The sequence below is a fragment of the Phyllostomus discolor genome, chromosome 5 (genome assembly GCF_004126475.2).
Source record: "Phyllostomus discolor isolate MPI-MPIP mPhyDis1 chromosome 5, mPhyDis1.pri.v3, whole genome shotgun sequence".
In the NCBI taxonomy this organism is placed as follows: Eukaryota; Metazoa; Chordata; class Mammalia; order Chiroptera; family Phyllostomidae; genus Phyllostomus; species Phyllostomus discolor.
This window is the reverse complement of record NC_040907.2, coordinates 164,083,911-164,104,569: the sequence shown is the minus strand read 5'-3', so window position 1 is coordinate 164,104,569 and position 20,659 is coordinate 164,083,911. Positions and strand designations below refer to the sequence as shown.

Below are 20,659 nucleotides of genomic sequence, written 5' to 3'. Positions count from 1 at the left end.
TTTTTCCATACGATGGTTCCAGTAGTACTTAGTTGTCTTCAACTTCATGCAGTGCAACAATCCTGTTACATTGTATTGTGACAGCTGTCATATAGTGCCCACTTTTTAAAAAACTTACCACAACCAGTGCATTTTTGGTGCAGCCATTTTAATATGGAAGGTGGAATATGTAACAGTCTTGGAATATTATGACTTATTATTATAAGTAAAAATGCAACTGAACGCAAAAAAAAAAAAAAAAAGATTCACACAGGGAATCTTTTCACACAGTGTATGGAGAAGGTGCTGCGACTGATCAAACATGCCAAGAGTGGTTTGCGAAGTTTCCTGGTGCTGTTGACACTTTGGCCAAATGACTCTTTGCTGTGGGGCTGCCTTATGCATTGGGAGATGTTTAGCAGCACCCTGGCCTCTACCCACCAGAAGCCAATAGCAGGAGATAGCCGACATACTCAAAATATCCAAATCAACAAAGTTGTTGGTGAAAATGAAAAACGTGTCTTTTATTTTACGGGAAAAAAAGTACCAGGCTTTTTGGCCAACGCGCCTCCAAAGAGACATATACACTAGGAGCGACCCCCATAACTCTGCTCTCCCTCCTGTAAGAGGCGAGGTGAAGAAACTGCTAGGCTCCCAACCCAGGCTGCACAGCAGGAGGAGCCCTGGAAACTACCCACCCTGCCCCGCCCCCATGACTTCAGGGCAACGTGCACACAGACAAAACAAAACTCTACTCACCGCAGCCCCTGAATCCCTTCTCATTCTTCACCCCCATCCCTAACCTAAAGCCCCTAGCAGGACCCTCCCTTTGCCTGCACTTCCTGCAGGGGGGTTTCCCCCTGGCCATAGCCTCTTCTAGAAGCTTGGGGGTGGGGAGGACTGACACCAAGCAAGGTGAAAGGGATGGAAAATTCCATTCCTTCTCACCACCCAGACACAGGAGTAAGGGGGGAAAGCCCCTGTCACTTCGACAGCCAGAGCGATTCTCGCTTTGCGGTGGCGGGGTCTCTTCAACATCAACGCCCTGCACTTGCCTGCGCCTCTGCCCAAGCACTCCCCGCCACCCACCGACAATCTGGACCAGTTCCTCTCCGCAAATGCAGAAGTCTCACGCCTCAGCACCACACTCCGACCACAAGCACCTGGTTTTCCACCTTTCCTCATCTCCTTACCTTCCAACCGTGCAGAGGTCTCCAGAAGTTAGGGAACGGATAGTTCCGCTACCCGAAAGGTAAGATGGGCCTCCCACGTGGCTACTATTTCTAATGCTGTCTCTACCATGCGGTCCAAGGTTCAAACCATTAACTTTTTTACTTTTTAATTTTGGGGCACTCCTGTCCTTGAGGTGGGAACCACATTGATGTGTTAATCCCCAACAGGACCACATGAACTCCCGGCCTGCTGCCTGACCATGTCAATGAAGAAGTTAGTGGAACACGGCTGCACCCATCTGCTGACGTGTGTCTGAGACCGCTGACGTGCTGTAAGAACAGAGCAGAGCAGTAGCACCGGAGGGCACCTGGCCCGCAAACCCTAAAACAGCTACAAGGAGTCCGCCAGTGCCCGCCTAGCCATCTGCCCCATGCCCACGTCTCCTCCAGCTGAAACGGCCGCTGGGGAGCGCCCAATCGGACAAGCACGTGGGGGTGCTGATGGCCCGGGAGGGACCACTACCAAACGCAGGAAACCCCTGCACAGACATGAAACAGAACGTAAACCAATCAAAAGCACCATTCTCTAATCCCAGCCATAAATACAAAATTCAGTTAAGACATTTTAGAAATAAGAAAATCCCATCGTTTTTATAGGACCAAGTCTCTGAAACACTAAATCGTGCTCCTCTATAGGTGACTGTGGGTCCAGGGCCGGCACAAGCACTCCACAAGGGGAAGTCGGATCCACGCGGGGCTGGCTTTGCGCACCTTCCTTACATGCGGTCTTTTTAAAAAGTGGTCTTAATTAAAATATTATTTAATAGTGCATTGATTTCTGTTTAAACAAAATGGATAAAGAGGACCTCTGGAGTATATTCAGTGGAATTAACTTGTCCGTGTCTGCACACCGACAGGTTACTGCATTGCCCCGTGCTGGAATATTATGACTTATTGTTACAAGTAAAAACGCAACTGAACGCAAAGAAAAAAGATTCACGCAGTACACAGAGAAGGTGCTGTGACTAATCGAACGTGTCAAGTGGTTTGCGAAGTCTCCTGGTACTACTGACGCTTTGGCCAAATAATTCTTGGCTGTGGGGCTGTCTTCTGCATTGGGAGATGTTTGGCAGCAGCCCTGGCCTCTGTTCTTGTTTGCTTCGCCATCTCTTTCTGCACCCCCCACTCCCCGTTCTGCATCCTCTGCCCACCGGACCCCACGTTTTTCTAGCCGTACACACCCAACAACCACTATTTGGGTTTCGTCCCTCTGACACAGTGGTTCTTATCATTTTGGGATGAAATCACTTTTGAGCATCTTTCAAAAGCTATACCCTCCTGCCTACAAAAATTCATACACATAGGTCAGGCTGGTGTGGCTCAGTGGATTGAGAGCTGGCCTGAGAACTGAAGGGTCTCCGGTTCGATTCCCAGTCAGGGCACATGCCTGAATTCTGGGCCAGTTCCCCGGTGGGGGAGTGTGAAAGAGGCAAGCACACATTGATGATTTCTTCCCCCTCTTTCTCCCTCCCTTCCCTTCTCTCTAAAAATAAATCAATAACATCTTTTTTTAAAAATTCATACATCAGGTTCGATTCCCAGTCAGGGTACAAGCCTGGGTTACAGGCCACGGCCCCCAGCAACCGCACATTGATGTTTCTCTCTCTCTTTCTCCCTCCCTTCCCTCTCTAAAAATAAATAAATAAAATCTTTTAAAAAAAATTCATACACACAGTATTTCATACACAAATCTGAGAATTCACGAACCACTCACAGCCCACCCAGGAACCTGACATTAAACGTTCCCGTTACATTATGCATGCAAACGCTCAACAAGCTTGCAGAAAAATAAAGTCCTGCTACGTGCTAGAGAACTATTTGATAAGCTTAGACTTTTCTCTTGGTACCTTTGTGTACTGTAAAATGCACCTGTTCGTGTCAGCTTTGCAAAGGACCAGTGAGAACCCTGTCGAATATTCTCTTTCCACTGAAGAATGAAAAAGACATGAACTGAGAAACTGAAAGTAAAAAGCAATACTCAGAGGAGCTGCGAGAATCTCAGCTTGGACACTCAGCGGGCACGTCAGTCAACTTCCCCAAGTCTCCACAACAGTGCTTGTTTCGGAAGACTGTTTTAACATATAATGAGATAGAACTTACCAATGCTCAGTAAAGGAGCAAAGCCAATCCGTGCGGAGCTCACGGGACACCGGCAGAAACAGATCCCAAACACCTATCAGTTCGATACCAAAGCTCATTCACTTAGTCACCCCTACGCTACCCGGAAATCCAGAAGATTGTGAGTTTGTAACTAAGGAGACACCTCTGAACGAAGAGTAAAAGATGGCTTGATGCACAACAAGGGCCAGACAGACATGATTTGGCAACTCATCTGTCACTTAGTAGCTATCGTACTGTGCATAAATAATTGCTTCGGGTCTTTCATGACCTATTCCCACTGTAAAATGAGAAAAACAATATCCACCTCACAAGATGTTCATCAGCAATAAAAAAAAAAAAGACAATATATGTAAAAGCTTTTTCCCGCCACATTATAATAATTCTCTCAATTCAAAATTTCAGTTCTGAAATACTAGCTTTAATACCATTAATATTACTCTTACATGAAATAATAAATTCTATTCTCTAGAAAAAAAATCCATTATCGGCGTAATTACATTGTCAAAAGAAGTACAAATGCTGCCTTGGATTAAACTTAGTACATCTAAATACAGAAAATGTGCTTTGATTTTCTATTTTTTATGAGACATAGGAAATCCACGTGAGAGTTTCTAATTTTCTAAATGCTCCTATTTTACCTATAAAAATAATGAGCATTTTCCCCTCCCCACTGGGGAAGAAGGTGGGGGTGGAGCCCCTTTGCCCATTCCTGCCTACGCTACATGAGTATCAGCAAAGACCACCCCGGGCCCCTCCCCACTTGGGGTGCGGCAGCTGCTGGGACTACGCATGGCCTGGACCATCTCTGCCCTGCACTAAGCAAGTGACAGCAGACTCAGCCCCGCTCAGCCTCCTGACGAGAGAATGGAAGAAACATCTCAAATTAATTATCTAAGCTTTCCATCTTAAGAAACTAGATTAAGAAAAGCAAATTAAAACCAAAGGAAGCAGCAATCAATGCAACTGAAAACAACAACAACAAAAATAGCAGGAATCAATGAAACCAAACACATATTCTTGAAAAGATCGATAACAAGTGTCTAGCCAGAATAAGCAAGGAAAAAGGAAGAAAGCATAAACTATCAGTATCAGGAATGGAAGAAAGGTTATCGCTGAAGACCCCACAGACTTTAAAAGGATAGTGAGGAAATACTATGGGCAATTATATGCCCATTAGTTTAAAAACTTAGACGAAATGAACAAATTCTCTGTAAGACACAACTCACTCAAAACTCACTCAAAAGGAAACAGATAAAATGAATATACATACATCTATAACAAAGGTTGAGTTCATAGTTACAAGCCTTCCCACAGCGAAAATGCCAGGCCAGGGGCTGGCATTACTGATGGATTTACCAAATATTTAAGAAAAAAAATGTAATGCCAATTCTACATAAGCTGTTACAGAAAACAGAAAAGAGAGCACTTCCTAACTCATTTAAAGAGTTAACCGAAGACACTACAAGAAAAGAAAATGACAGAGCAATCTCTCTCACAAACATAGAAGCAAAAATCCTCAACAAAATATTAGCAGACCAAATCCAGCAATATATAAAAAATGTAATATATTGTGACCGAGTGGGATTCATCCCACGAATGTAAGGCTGATTCAATATTTGAAAATCAATCAATTTAATTCACCAACATCCACAGACTAAAGAAGAAAAACCAAATGACCATCTCAAGAGCTACACACACACACACACACACACACACACACACACACACAAATGTGATAAAATTCAACATCCATACATAATGAATTCTCAAAATTAGGAATAGTAGGGAACTTCCTTAACCTAATAAACAGCATTGACAAAAAAAGCCTGCAACTAGTATGATACTTAATCCTTAAAGACTGAGTGTTTTCCATCTTGTGTTGGGAACAGGCAAGGATATCCACTCTCATTCGCTTGTTCAACATCAGGCTGAAAGTCCTAGCCAGTGCAACAGTGCAAGAAGAGAAGTAAAGGGCATGCAGTTGGAAAGAAAGTAAAACTGTCTCGACTCACAGAAAACATAAGTGTCTGTACAGAAAGCCCTGGAATCTACAGACAAAGCTGCTGAAACTAAGCGGGTTTAGCAACATCGTAGGATACAAGGTCAGCATACAAAAATCAGTTTTATTTCCACATCATGAGAAGCAACAATTGGAAACAAATCCAGAGAAACACTACCAATTACAATAGCACCAAAGGGCAAAAACTATCTAGGTATAAATCTAACAAAACGTACGTGGGATCGCTGTCTGAAAACCACACAACTCTGATGCGGTCAATCAGCGGAGCCCTAAATAAACACATGCATCGTGGTGATGGACTGCAAAGCTCTTGAGTCAACACAACCTCAATCAAAATCCCAAACAAATTACATATTTTTTTAGAAATTGATAAACTGAATCTAAATTTCATGTGGAAAAGTGCTTGAACTAGAATAACCAAATGCATTTTCAAAAAAAAAAATTGTGTTGAAAGCATCTCCCTATCAATTGCAAGATTTCTTATAAAGATACGGTAGTCTAAAAAGAAATTTCCAAAAGGGTAGATACATGGATCAAAGGAACAGAAACAGATATGAAGGTAGAGATATCAATTAATTTTCAACAAAGGTGCGAAGGTATGAGTGAAAAAAGTATCGTCTTTTTAACGAATGGTCATTTCATGATAAAAAAGGGGTCAGCTCTCAAGAGGATATAATATAAAATGTCATGAATCCAGTAACAGCTTCAGAATACATGGAGCAAAAACAGGTCAAGGCTACAGAGAAAAGTATATAAATACAACATTATAACTGAAGATTCCAATACCCTTCTTTTAATACCTGACAGAAGTAGATAGAAAATCAGAAAAGTACTGGAAAACTCGCACAACCAACTTGACCTAGCTGAAATTTACAGCATGTTCTCCCCATCAACAGCACAGCACACGTACTTTTCACAGGCACAAGGGTGTTTATCAAGACAAACAGTATTCTGGCTAATAAATTTTAACAGAGTCTAATCATATAGCCCTACACATGCTAAAGAAACTGAATGTATAGACATACATATTAAATAAATCGAATTTACATTAAATAAATTGAACTTGAAGTTGAAGAAAATCGCAGGTCTGAAGGGCCTCACTGGTGAGTTCTACCAAACACAAAATGCAGAAATACTGCCAAGTCCACACAAACTTCTCCAGCAAGCTGAGCAGGAAGGCACCAGCTCCTTCTATGAGGCCAGCATGCCCTGACTAAAACAGGACAAAGATGCTACAAGGAAAGTGCACGCCAACATTCTTCGTGAACATACATGTGTAAATAACTTCATGAACAAAACTGTAGACAAAATTTTAACAGAATAATCCAAACAATATTATCTATAAATATACATATATATATGCAGGAAAATGATATTTATTTTTTTTTGTTTCAGTGTCTGATTATTTGTTGTGATTATATATGTATTTAAATACATACATTATAGATTATATATATATATATATATATATATATGATGGGGTTAAGCTCAGGAATATAAGGTTGGTATAACATTCAAAAGTTAAGTAATGTAATATGTCCTGTTAACATACTTAAAAAAGAAAAATGACATAATCCTAACAGACACCAAAGAAAATAACAAATGCAATATCTGTCTCTAATAAAACTCCCAGCAAATTAGAAAGAGAAGGGGACTTCCTCAATGTGACAAAGAAAGATTTACAAAAAACTTACAGATTACTTACTTAATGGTTAAAGATTAAACATTTTCTCCCAAAATCAGGAACAAGACATGGCTGACCACTCTCACCAGCCGTATACATCATTGTAAAGGAGGTTGTAGCCAGTGAAATAAGGCAAGAAAAAAGAAATAAAAGGCACCCAGATTGCAAAGAAAGGATTAAGGGTCTCTTAATTTGCTGACAACATAATCAGCTATATCAAAATCATAAGGTATCGCCCTGGCTGGTGTGACTCAGTAGACTGAGCACCAGCCTGTAAACCAAAGGGTCGCTGGTTCGATTCCCAGTCAGGGCACATGCCTGGGTTGCAAGCCAGGTTCCCAGTAGGGGGAGTATGAGAAGCAACCACACGTTGATGTTTCCCTCTCTTTCTCTCTCCCTCCCCCTCTCTAAAAATAAATTAAAAATCTTTTTAAAAAACCATAAGGTATCTACAAAAATCTACTCCAACTAATAAGAGAGTTCAGCACGACTGAAGGATACAATATTAATATACAAATATCAGCTATATTTCCATATAATCACAACAAATAATCAGACATTGAAAACTAAAGAAAATAAATATCATTTACAATAGCTTCATAAATATACTTAGGGAAAAGTCTGACAAAAAAGTTGTAAGACCCATTCTGTGAAATTTTTTAAATATTGCTGAGATTAAAGAAGGCCTTGAAAAATGAAGAGATATACCATGTTCATGAGTCAGAAAACTCAACTTTGATAAGGTGTCAACTGTCCCCCAAACTGACCTATGGATTCAACACAATCCCGAATAAAATCCCAGCAACATTTCCCTAGAAACTAACCAGCTGATTCTGAAATTCATATGAGAATGCAAAGGAATTGAGTAGCTAAAATAACTGAAAAAGAGCAAAACTGAAGGACTGACACTCAGTGAATTGAAGATGTAGAAAGTTTCAATAATCAAACTAGTCCCAAAATGGACACAGAAACATATGCACAACTGATTTCAACACCAGTACACAGCCACCTTAGCAGAAAAAGTTTTTTCAACGAGTGGTCCTGAAACAATATCTATATGCAGAAACAATGAATTAACATCTATATCTCTCACCACATGCAGAAATTAAGTCAAAATGGACTATAAACCTAAATGTAAAATCTAAAACTACAAAACTTCTAGAAAAAAAATAATCAAAGAAAATATTTGGTTTAGGCAAAGTTTCATAGGTATCACAACAAAAGCATAATCCATGAAAGAAAAAAATGATAAAGTGGAATTCATCAAATTTAAAACTTCTGTTCTTTGAAACCACTGTTAAGAGAATGAACAGACAAGCCCCAGTCTGGGAGAAAATATTTCCAAACGATATATCTGATAAGGAAATAGTACCTAGAATGGATAAAGACTCACAAGAAGAAATATAAAAAATAAGAATATAAAAAATGTGCAAACACTTAAAGCAGATACCTCACATGTCACTTGCTGTAGAGTAAGTAAGCACATGACAAGATGCTCAACAACATTAGTCATTAGGGAAATGCAAATTAAAACCACAGTGAGATACCACTACATGCTTAGTAGAACCATTGAAATTTAAAAGACTTACTATATCTAGTGCCTGGGGATATGAATTATCTAGAACATTCACACACTGTTGGTGGGAATGGAAATGATACAATTGCCTTTGAAAATAGTTTGTCAGTTTGTTAAAAAGTTACACATGATTCCAGCATAGGATCCAGCCCTTGCACTCAAATGACCCAAGAGAAACGTTCATACAAAGGCTTCTACTACCAGCAGCTTCCAGAAAAGCCAAACATTGGAAACAATCTAAATATCCATCACAGGGTGAATAATAAATACATTGTGGTGTATCCATACATTGGAATACTACTCAAGAATTAAAAAGAATAAACTTCTGATACACCAGGAATGAATCTTGAGATAAATATGCTGTGTGAAAGAAGCCAGACAAAAAGGAATATATAAAGTATGATTCCATTCATAGAAAATTCTAGAAAATTCCAACAAACCTACAGTGACAGAAAGCAGCTCAGCAGTTTCCCGAGGACAGGGAGAAACAGCAGGAAAGAAAGGGTTTGGGGTGCAATGGATATTTTTAGAATCTTCATTGTGGTGTCATTTTCAGAGGTGTGTACATGTCAAAACTTTCCAAGCTACACAGTTTATTGCATCTCAATGATACCTCAAAGAGCTCTTAAAATAAAGGATCAAAAAAGAAAAAATAACTTAAAGGAAAAGTAACTATTGCAATTAAATAATTCATTTTGAACATGCTAAAAACAAAGAAAGCTGTGCTGTAAGAGTACATAATTAGGGAGAACACAGCCTCAAGTCAGAAAAGCCTCCTTGGTATAAGCTAAGATTTGAAGGATGTCTAGTAATCAACTACACACACACACACACACACACACACACGCAAAGAAAAGACAAAAAGAAAACACCCACCAGATAGGAAAGCAAGGTGCAGAGAGAAGAAACAGAGCCGTGTGAAGACGCTCTGACACTGGCAGGGAACTTTGAGTTCCCTGCAGAAAAAAGGAAGGGGCGGGGGGGGGGGGGGGGGTCTAATCCGCTATAAGGGCCAAACCAGGCAGACACGTGGTCTTGAAAAACATGCTACAAGTAACTTCACCAATTCAGGATCGTAGAAACATTCCATTTAAACTGTTTTAATGGTTCCGCTATGTGATTTTTTAAGAATTAAAAAGAAGGTGTGGGTGTCAATGACATATTACGATTTGGTTTGAAATAAAGAAGACCAGGGGGACAGGGAACATTCAATTTAACTTTTTACTTGCTGACAGTTTTCCTACTATTAATAACAAGGGTTCGAAACACATGTGTGTACATGTATATGTATATGTGTATGTATATACATACTACTAGTAACTTAAGAAAAACATTTGCACACTTAACGCTACCCCATTTTGTTTTTCATAGCAACCTCATTCCTAATACATCTTCCGTTTGCGGTCCCTAGAAATAAATACTTCCATTATAAATGTGTGCAATTCAGTATCTATATTTGCCTAACCTATGAAGTTAAAAAATCTATATATATATTGAGCATGTAGTAAGATTTAATAGGTGATTTTAGAAGATGTTTTATAAATGTTTAATAACAAACTTACATTTACAAATTATTCATAATACAATGATATTTTCCAATCTAAGAGCATTATTTAGGTTATTCTGTTTACCTGACAGAAATTAGAAGTCATAGGTTCCTAAGTCACATTAGCAAGAAAATGGACTTGTGAACACAATATATAAATGTAGGTACATATAAATCTCAACCATTCTAAAAAAAAATTCTCAACAACCAGCTTCTAAAAGAGAATGCTACTTACTCAAATAGATTTTATAGCAAAATGTTCCCTAGCCTAATGTTATACTAAGCTATTCAAGTATAAATACCATTTGAATTAGCATACCTCATAACTTCGATGATTATGTTTCAAATTGGCACTGGCCTATTCTGATCCTCAGCCCTAAATCTTTCAGGACCGCTGTAGCTGAAGATCAGTATTCATTTTGTTTTACCTATGTGAGGAGTGGCTTATAATTCTGAGTGTTTTATTCTTTTCAAGTGGAAACACAGAGAAGACTGGCATCAGCGCTAAGAACTGAAGTACCACTTTTAGTATCACATTTGCTTCTGCCTCCCCCCGCATCCTGCTGACCCCCCACCCCGACCAACCATCAATCTTCCATTCTAAAGAGGCATCTGAAGCACATTCCCGAGTGAAATCCCTATAGTAGAGGGGGAAGCTAAGTTACCATGGAACCAGCCAATTAATTTTGACACCTGCTTACCGAGATTGATCATTTTTATGTCTGTTTGTGAGTCTGCTATCCCTCCAGTTTTGTAAAAGATTTCCAAGATAATTAATGAAGTGAGAATTTCCAGTTAAAGTCTTTCCCACTGTGTTATGACTTCAAGCCACCATCCTCAAATAAATCTTTCTTAGTTTCGCATGTACTTTACGAGGGAGAATTTTCTTCTAAATTGATTCATCCCTTTAATGGTAAATATCACGTTTTCTTTACCCCTAAGAGCATATATAACAAAACACAAAGTTGTACCAGTTATGTTCACTCTAATTAATAGCCTGTATTCTGCAGAGGTATGAAATGCATTCTACTTATCAATAGAATACAATGAATCACAGGAAATTACAGCTTCCAAGGAAATGAGGAACGTTCAATGGATGACTCGCGCAGGGTTTATTGTTATTTAACTATATCTATATTTAAAAAGCTATTCCTCTTTTACTCATTGATGTAGCGTGCTTATGAACACCACTTCTCTGCCATTTAAGCTAGTTTTAACTTGGTCTGTGGTGTTTCCGACCAACTGGGACAACATCTGCTCGTGAGGCTACAAGCTGCTGATGGGGCTGATTCGTGAGTCCACGACTATACAATGTGGACAGGGGCTCCTCGGGACTGTAGCAATTTTGTCCAAAGACAGATGGAGCAAAATCCACCCACCACAAAGGCCAACATTCCCTAAATTACACAGGAATCAAGCTATCTTCCTACAGATATACAAAAAGATGAAAAAATGGAGATGGCTTTTTTCATTGTTGGCACCCATTATTTACATGTTCAAAATCTCTCCTGCACCCTGGCTGGTGTAGCTCAGTGGACTGAGCGCAGGCTGTGAACCAAAGTGTCGCAGGTTCGATTCCCTGTCAGGGCACATGCCTGGGTTGCAGGCCATGACCCCTAGCAACTGCACATTGATGTTTCTCTCTCTCTCTCTCCCTCTCTCTCTCTCTCTCTCTCTCTCTCTTCCTCCCTTCCCTCTCTAAAAATAAATAAATAAAATCTTAAAAAAAATCTCTCCTGCTAGGTGGGGAGGCTGGCTGCCATACTCATAGCAAAAGTTTAAGGACACTTAAGGGAAAAAAAAAAAAGGCTAACTGGCCTGGCAGGGCGGCTCAGCTGGTTAGAGCGTCATCCTGATTTGCCAAGGTTGCAGGTTCCGTGGGTGGTCCGGGCACAGACAAGAATCAACAAATGAGTGCACAGATTAAGTGGAACAACAAATTGACCTCTCTCTCTCTCTATCTAAAATCAATTTTTAAAAAGGCTAACAAACACAATGCAATATGCTATCTTTCCTCATCTTGAAGCCCTTTTTAAAATTGTAATTAGCACCTGTCCCAAATTTTAAATATATATATTACAAAAACAGAGTGTTATGCTAATTTGTGAAAGTGCAAAGGGAGGAAACACTTCAACCTATTGCTACAAATGAATTTCATAAAATCTCATCTTGAGATTCCACTTCCCAAAACTTGCGGTAAATTAATGTAAATAGTAGGATCTACCTAAAATTAAAAGGTGCCATTTAAAAAAAAAATACATTTTTACAATGAGTTTTCAGGCCACCGTTTTAATCAGCAACAGTGAAATAAGTAAATAAATGCTGAGTTTAGAACTCCAGGAAATTTTTCTATGCCACATTAATAAAGTGAGTCATGCCCCTACCTTTGCCTTAGCACCCAGGAGACATTGCACGGAGATTGTGCTATCATCCTGACAATAAATGTTATCAGCCATCTACATACTGTCATGTGAGAGCCGCAAACCAGCCAGAAAACTTCATGTTAAGTATCTGGAACGCTCCGAGGTTGACTGACTCGCTGACTTCACGGCAAGCTGCCAAGGAGCTACCTCAATGTCCTCCGCGATCTGATTTTAGGGTCCCCGACCTTCACCCATTGCTCCTCCTGTCGGGCAGGCATGCCATCAACCTCCTCCAATAGGGAGAGAGCACCCCCACTGCTGTCAAGCACAAGCCGTTTGGGCCTGGAGCTTCAGAAGAACCAGAGCGACGCTCCGACACAACATCTGGCGGGGAGCTAACCAGTGAGGACACCCCATTATCTCCACCACGTCAGAGACTCCGGGTATTTCCTCCTCTCATCCACCCCCGAGTCACGCTCGCAGTTCTCAGTTCACGCTCGCCCTCCCAAATCCAATACAGTATACTGGCTGAAAGTAAACATTCTGGAGTTAGGCTGGCTGCCGTGGAATCACGCATCCAGCTGCCCTTGTCCTGTGCAATCTCGGGCAAATGACTTAAATTCGTTGCCTTGACTTTTCTCTCTGTACATCCATTATAAGATTCCCAGTACCTCACAGAGTGGTGGTGAGGACAAATGGGATAACCCACGCTGGCGCTTAGAACGATGTTTCCCGCACAGCGAGCCCATTATACATTTTACTTATGATCCTTATTATTACTAAAGGAAGTGTTAGCAGTGGTTACCTGTAGAGAGAGAGATGGCGGGGGGGGGCTATTGGGAGACCATAACTTTTAACCTTTACACCTCCGTCTTGTTTCGAACGTTCCACAGCGCCCAAGTACTTCATGAATTACTTGCATAATTTTTAATTAAAAATAGTGTCCTAACAAAATGGTGTTTGACACCGTAACTGAATGTGCAAATGCTGACGCGCAGGGCAGCAGAAGTCGCTGCGGACATCTGGACCGCTGGGAGAGGCTCAGCGGCCAGAGCGGTCAGCGCTCCCCGCGGGGCGGAGGTCCCCGAGGCCCGGGGGCGGGAGCGGGCAGCGGGTCCGCTCCCCGGGCCGGGGACCCGAGGCCGCGGGGGAGGAGGGAGGCCGCAACGGGTGCGAAGCAGGGCTGAGGTTCGGGGTCTGGCAAGGCACTTACTTGAACCTGCCCTGGCAGTGCTGGCACTGGTCCCCCACCCAGCCCGGGTCGCAGACGCAGGTGGAGTTGACACAGCGGCCGGAGAAGCAGGAGCCGGTCCTGTCGCACGGCTTGGACTGGGACACCTGCGCGTACAGCGCCAGGTAGAGGAAGCCATAGCACAGCAGCCAGTTGTTTCCGTCCGGCAGCCAGGAGGAGGCGCCCCCGCCGCCCGCCGGCCGAGCCCTCCAGAGCGCCGGGGCCGCCGGCCGCGGGGGGCCAGTGCGGGCCGGGGCCCCCGGCTCCATCTTCCCCTGGGCCCCTGCCCGGCGGGGCTGCGCTCGCGGGCACGGACAGGGATGCTCCGGAGGGGAAATCCGGCCGGAGGAAACCGTGCCCCCGCCGCTGCTTCTGCCGCTCCTCACCGCCGCCTGCCCCAGTCCCGCTGTCGGGTCAGGAGGGACAGATCCCCACCGCGGTCGCCTCCGCTCGGCTCCCTCCAGTCGTACTCGGGCATCGCCTCTCCGTCTCCTGACCTTGTCCTCTGCGGGCCGAGCCCACCGCGGCGGCGCCCCGGGCCGGACCGGAGGCGGGGAGCGGGCAGTGCCGGCTGCGCTGGGCGCTCCGGAGGGGACCTGCGGGAGGGGACCTGCTGGAGGGGGAGGGGACCCCGCGCGCGGCCCCGCCTGGACCGCGGCTCGCGCCAACTGCCTCGGCTCGCAGCCCCGCGCGCCCGGGAGGGCGGGGACCAGCTGGAGCCCCGAGGTGGGCGCGCCCAATGTGGGAGGGAGGATTCGGAAAACCGGGCTCAGCGTCGCACAGCCCGGCCCGCGGCCGGCCGCCCCCCAACAGCCCTTTTCTCTCCGGCGCCGCTAGCCAGCCACCCGAGCGGCGGCGCGAGCTGGCGGGGTGTGGGGCTGCCTCCGCGCTTCTCCCCGGCCCGCGCTCCCCCTACAGGCCCAGCGCGTGGTTTCGCCCCGCCTTAACAGGGACCCGGGACTCCCCCGCGCGCGCCCACCCGCCCGGCCCGGGAGCCGAGGGGTGGCCGGCCCCCCAGGTGCGGCCCGCGTGCCCGCGGTGCCCTTGCCCCCCGCGCGCCGGGCCCCCCACTCGCCCCACGCGCCTGCTGAGCCCCACAAATGAGGGATCAGCTCGGGACCGGCTTCGCAGCTTCAGCAAAAATGAAGCCCTTCGCGTCCGCCGTCTACAGCTGCAAAAGTGCAGTGCTTTTTTTCCTGGCGCTTCCCCTTCCTCCGCCCCATCCTCCTGCGTGTTTCTTCTTCTTCTCCTTTTTTTTTTTTTTTCTTGAAAGAGAGAAACTCCAACAACACACGAAGAGCTGAGCATGTGCAGCAGGCAAAAGTCTTAAAGGCACCGCAGTCAGAGCACGTTGTGGGGTCCGAAATAGCTGGAAGGGGCGGGGGTTGGGAGCTGCGAGGATCCGGGACTGTCTCCGCTGAGGGACTTCTCCAAAGGGGGAGCAATTTCTTCCACCTTTGGGTGGAAATAATGGCCCCCCCCCCCCCGCCCCCCACTAGATCTGCGTGGTTCAGAGCGCCCGGCGCGCCACCCCTGGCCAGCGCTGCCTCGGAACCCCAGGTATCTCCTTTTCTGTTTCTCAGTGTTTCTTCCTCAGGCTGGGACAGTGTTCTGCCTTGAAAAATATTGCAACATCGGAGCTTTTTTTTTTTTTTTTAGACGAGCAGAAAGGATGCCCAAAATGAGCCGTTTTCCTTCCAAAGCAGCAATCTTTTCCTCCTTCAGATGACTTTCCAAGATTTATTGGCGTATGCTGGGATGTTTGCTTTGCACTTGGTGCCTTCTCCAAACGGGCTATTTGAACCCTGGAGAAAGAAAGCCGAACTACAAATTGCAGCCCTGTATCCTCGAGTCGCAGCAAGGTTACTGGATCCCCACCCAAGAAGGGCAGACGGCATGAAAAGAAACCGAAATCTACCAAAGGCATTTCTGGCAGCAAAGGGAGGAAAGTTTTCGTGACGACCACACCGTCCTAAGTATTCTTGTTAAGATTCATCCCATGTTTATTTGGGGCACGAGGCACCCACGTCATCTCTTGTAATCTCTGTGATCCCCACTCTACAGAGGAAATCCTCCATTAACCCCATTTTACAGATGAGGAGAGACGCTCAGCAAGGTTTAAGATTTGTTGATGGCAGATCTGGAGTCAGCAGTGCAGTGAGCTTGAAACACAAGTCCTCTCCCTTCCCTGCCTTTTCCCACCCCTCACCAGGCTGCTCGGTTCCTATTAGCAGATACTTTGTTCTACTTTGGTGGATAAAATTCAAGTGTTGGCTTTGTTTGAAAATACCTCAGCAGGGGCCTGAGGAAACCAAGGTTCAGAAAGAGGTGACTCCTTAGAAAGTTTTTGGAAAAAAAGGGAAAACAATGATTTTTATTTATAAAACCAAAAAAAAAAATCACAATGCTCCCATAATACCAACACTAGAAATGTCATCCTCAAACCTTCAAAATTAGGACAGCCTCTTCTTCCTTTCGCGTATTTTCTATATCAGGAGGCTCCTTAGAGACCCCGGAGGGTAGGAGATGGAGGAAACATTCTGCCTACATTCAAAGGAAGAGGCGGTTCTGGGTCGCACCTTTTCGTTTCCATGCCTATAGAGTCTAGACCTCTGCCTCTAGCACTAGCCATGCATGGACGACCTCTGCCACCTTCTCCATCCTTCGCCCGGGCCAGCCAAAGTTTCAAGTCAGCCACGTTTGCTCACACCTGATGCAGAGTCGCTCTCAGACAGTAGGCGGTGGGAAGCATCCGAGCCTGTGACACCATCACTGAACGTGCAGGCAGTTCAAACGGCCCAGCGCAGCCCCTTTAACAAGAGAGATCACTGTTCAGCCACAGGCTGACTGCAGCCTATATTCCAGCTAAGGATTTGCCCGTTAAAATACATCTCTTTTAATCTTCTAACCACTATAATCAGCTCAGTGCTTGGTGTCGTACTGAGGAACAGGCAGCCCCCTGGGCCTCCTCTCACCGTAGCCTCTCGAATCACACTGATGGTACTAAATGCACGTAAAATCATTCTCATTAGGATCTCAGAACTTCCACTTGCCCTATGTCCCACTTTTCTTGGGAATTCTTTTGGCCAACAGTCAGTGAGTAACTATTATGAATTCAAGCAAGAGAACACAAAGACGAATAAAACTGAGCTCTGCCCCTGGATACACGTATCTTCTATTAAGCTCACTAGATTGGAAGTCCCTTACACAGTGGAGTGTCACATAGTGAACAGATGCAGACACAGAAAACTTAAATGATTTTACAATGGTCGCATGAACACTTGGTGACGAAGCTCGCCTAGAATCTTGACGAAGGTTCCAGTATCTTCTATGATCGGGAAATGTTAAAACTCCAACATGTTATCTCTGTTTTCCAGAGAAGTAGAGTCAGCATCTAGCAGTGCCGTGCAGCACTATAATAATTAATAGTATTGACAATCGCAGTCATGAATCCAGCAGAAATGCGGAAGTTTACTCCAAAGACTCGGTGAGGGGAGAGCCAGTTCTACTAAAGTGGGATGGAACTATTAAGATTGGATTGCCTATTAATATGTATCCAAGGGGAAAGGTTGGAAAAATATATTCTCTCCACAGTTGGCCTTATAGCAAAACCTTGAGCTATTTTGGGTGGTGTGTTTCATTTCCATTCATACCGCTTAACAATGGTACTATAATATGGTGGACAGAAATCTAAAGCTTCACATTGCCAAATTGTTTGAAGGAAATTCAAAGGATTTTTTAAAAAGAACAGAAATGATAGGTCCACTGACCTCATGACTGCCACTCAAAATATAAGAGATCCTATTGGGCCCAAGAAACCGAAACATCCCCTTCTCAGTCGCTTGACTGAAAAATGGTTGCAACTCTGGTTACTTGCTCACCATCTGACTTCTACGAGGTTCCTGGAAGCAGCCGAGATCATGAGAGCTGGGAATCAAGGCAGTCTTTCTGTGACATTGATAAAGCATGGATAGTCTGTGAGATTACACAGTAAAGACAAAAAGTCAACCTTATTTTTTAATTGAATCTATTGGTGTGACATTGGTTTGCAAAACCACACAGGTTTCAGGTGTCCTACTCAATAAAATATCATCTGCATCCTGCATCCTGCACCCACGCACCCAATCAAAATTCCTGTCCATCTGCACTCCCACCCCCCTGCTTGGCCCCCCCCGCCCGCCTAGCCCCTTCCCCCTTTCCCTCTGCCAATCATCACACTGTTTTCTGTGTCTATGTGTTAATGTGTATGTTCTTCGGCTAATCTCTTCCCCTTCTTTCATCCCATCCCCCAACCCTTTGACAGCAGCCAGTCTGTTCTATGTAGTTATGCCTCTGCTTCTATTAAGAAAAAGTCCATGTTAGATGCTCATTGTAAAAGTACAGACGAAATTAAACATGTTTATACGGTGATAATCTGAAACACCACCCTCCCTCCCACCCCAGATCTGACACTGCCTTCTCTTACACCCATGCTTTCCTTCCACTGGCTTCCCTTGCTGTCACACTTGCAAACACACACATACTCTTTGATCCTGCCAATTTTTCTACTTAACACATTTCAAACATATTGTTACAAGTAAATCCAAGGAAATAAATCCAAAGAGTCTAAATTCACAATGCTGGGCTAATACATCTTTCTGAACTGGGAAATAAAATGAGCATCCTTAAACTTTCATCCTAAATACTCAGACTTGTTACCCGCCCCCCCCCAAAAAAACACACAAAAAAACAGTTGATTGCTAGTAGCCAATTGCAGAAATGTGACTTTCGTGAAACTTAATTCAATAAAAAACATGAGCTAGGACTTCCTGCTGAACATATGGGCTAAGTATGTGCACTGACCTCTGCTCTAAACTCTACTAACATGACAGGAAAGAATTTTTTTTAATGTTAAGGTATAAACTCACAATGACAAGGAAAATGAGAAAAAAAAACAACTAGTAGATGAGAGGGGTCAATGCGCTCGCAAGGGTCAGCGCGCCGGAAGGAGGAGAGTACATGGAGACACGGTCGTTAACACATGTGCACATGCTTGCGTGATGAGTAACAATAACAAGCCTCGGGGAAACCTCAGGACTCAGAGGCAAGAGACACCATGGAGAGTAGAGGTGGGTGGGACCCTAACACGAAAACAAAGAGAATGGTTGAGGGCAATATAAGGACCCATGGCCCACCCCCACTTTTTTACCCCAAGCAGCTAAAGACTGCCCTTGACCCTACCCTGACAGGTTTAATCTCTTGAGAAAATGAATCAGAGAGTCTCCAGACTTAGAGCTTCAGGCATGATCAAAGGAGGGAACGAGATACACAACTGAAAATGGAGAGATTAAGTGAAAAATCTTTACATTGAATGGTAAGATTTTCCTGTCCCCTTTTCCTACCTATTCTCAGAACAAGTACAGCCAACTGAACTCCCCCCACCCCAGGCAGAAAACGGAAGGACGTTCATCCCCCAAATTAAATAATCCCAGAGGAAAGTTGCTGTCACTGGGAGTCTCCCAATGAACGGGACCACATCTGGTCAGGCTGCCAGTCAGTAAGCCTCGCCCAATCATTTATTTTTAATGACCCTCTCTTAAATACAAGCAGTAAATGCTCATTAGACATGAAAGATAGAAACAAAAACAGAGAAAAGGAAATGAGAGGAAATACAGTCACGTGATGAAGGAAGAGTTTGAAGACATGAAACAAGAACTAGATACTCTTTAAAAAACAAAGAACACTCAAAGGACAAAAACCATAAAAGTAGGGTAAACAAAATTAAAATGCAATAAAAAAAGTTTAAAAAATAAAGAATAGGAAATCTAGAAATTAGAATGAAAAAACAAAATTTCTCCTCTCATCGGGGAGGGAAAACTAAGAAAATAAGAAGATTCATTAATGACTGTGCATAACAGACACCATTTTAAATTAAGCATTTATAATGTGTGTACATTTATTAATGGGATAGCACATTAATACACCACTCCTGTGCAGAGCAGACAAAAGTGCTTTGTATCAATTTCTCCAACCTAAGAAAACTTCCCAGAACTAAACTGAGCCTCCAGATGAAGGGCCCACTACAGCCTAAAACACTGAGTTAAAAAAGACTCACAGCCCTGGCTGGTGTAGCTCAGTGGATTGAGGGTGGGCTGTGAACCAAAGTGTCACAGGTTCGATTCCCAGTCAGGGTACATGCTTGGGTTGCAGGCCATGACCCCCAGCAACTGTACATTGATGTTTCTCTTTCTCTCTCTCTCTCTCTCTCCCTCCCTTCCCTCTCTAAAAATAAATAAATAAAATCTTAAAAAAAAGACTCACAAATAGAGGGGGAGAAAGGGCAAATGCAATAGGCTGGAAGTAAGAATAATACTAAAATTCTCAACAGCAACCCTAGATGCTAAAATGAGTAGAGATCTAAGGAGAGTTATTTTCAACATAGAATTCTATACCCAGCCAAGCTGTCAATCAAGTGTCAGAATAAGGACATTTTCAGATACACGAGCATTCATAAACATGTAGTTCCTTTTTAAAGACTCTCCTGGAGAATGGAATAAAGGGAGAGGAGACTGAACATAAGACAACTGTGAAGAGATACCCTAGGACGACAGAGCAGCCGGTCCCACAGAGGGCCGGGGAGAGAGTCGTCAAGGGAAACAGCGGGTATGAGTGCTTGCAACTGTGTGAGCTTTCGGAAGAACTACTAGTGATATGTGACAGGTCTGAAGTGTGTGGGGGGAACATGGAATAGGCACACAGAAATCTAAGTAAATGAACAAAATGAAGCAATTGTTCACTAGAAAAGAAAAAGAAAGGAAACCGATGCAAGATGGTTCTGCAGTAATACATAATCATAACAATGTGAACGCGATTGATTTAACATGAATTTTAATGTCCCTATTAAAGAGATGAGAGAGGTGTAAAGACG

The 20,659-nt window shown here is 43.7% G+C and overlaps 1 protein-coding gene and 1 long non-coding RNA gene across 5 annotated transcripts in view; one reads left to right on the top strand and one right to left on the bottom strand.

The window, feature by feature from the left end:
- Positions 1-14,709, bottom strand: part of ATRNL1 (attractin like 1) — a 512,339-nt gene extending 497,630 nt beyond the window's left edge. For 2 of the 4 annotated variants that reach the window (XM_036027364.1, XM_036027365.1), the window contains exon 1: positions 13,735-14,707. In XM_036027364.1, the coding sequence (XP_035883257.1) occupies positions 13,735-14,021 (287 nt within the window). In that variant the 5' untranslated portion in view covers positions 14,022-14,707. Of the gene's footprint in view, positions 1-13,734 lie in introns of all 4 variants that reach the window. The other 2 variants (XM_036027363.1, XM_028513523.2) reach the window with 2 other exon arrangements.
- Positions 6,780-9,437, top strand: LOC118500911. The gene is made up of 2 exons (XR_004903496.1): positions 6,780-7,265; positions 7,482-9,437. It is a non-coding gene; the product is annotated as an uncharacterized LOC118500911 (long non-coding RNA).
- Positions 14,710-20,659: the final 5,950 nt, after the last annotated feature.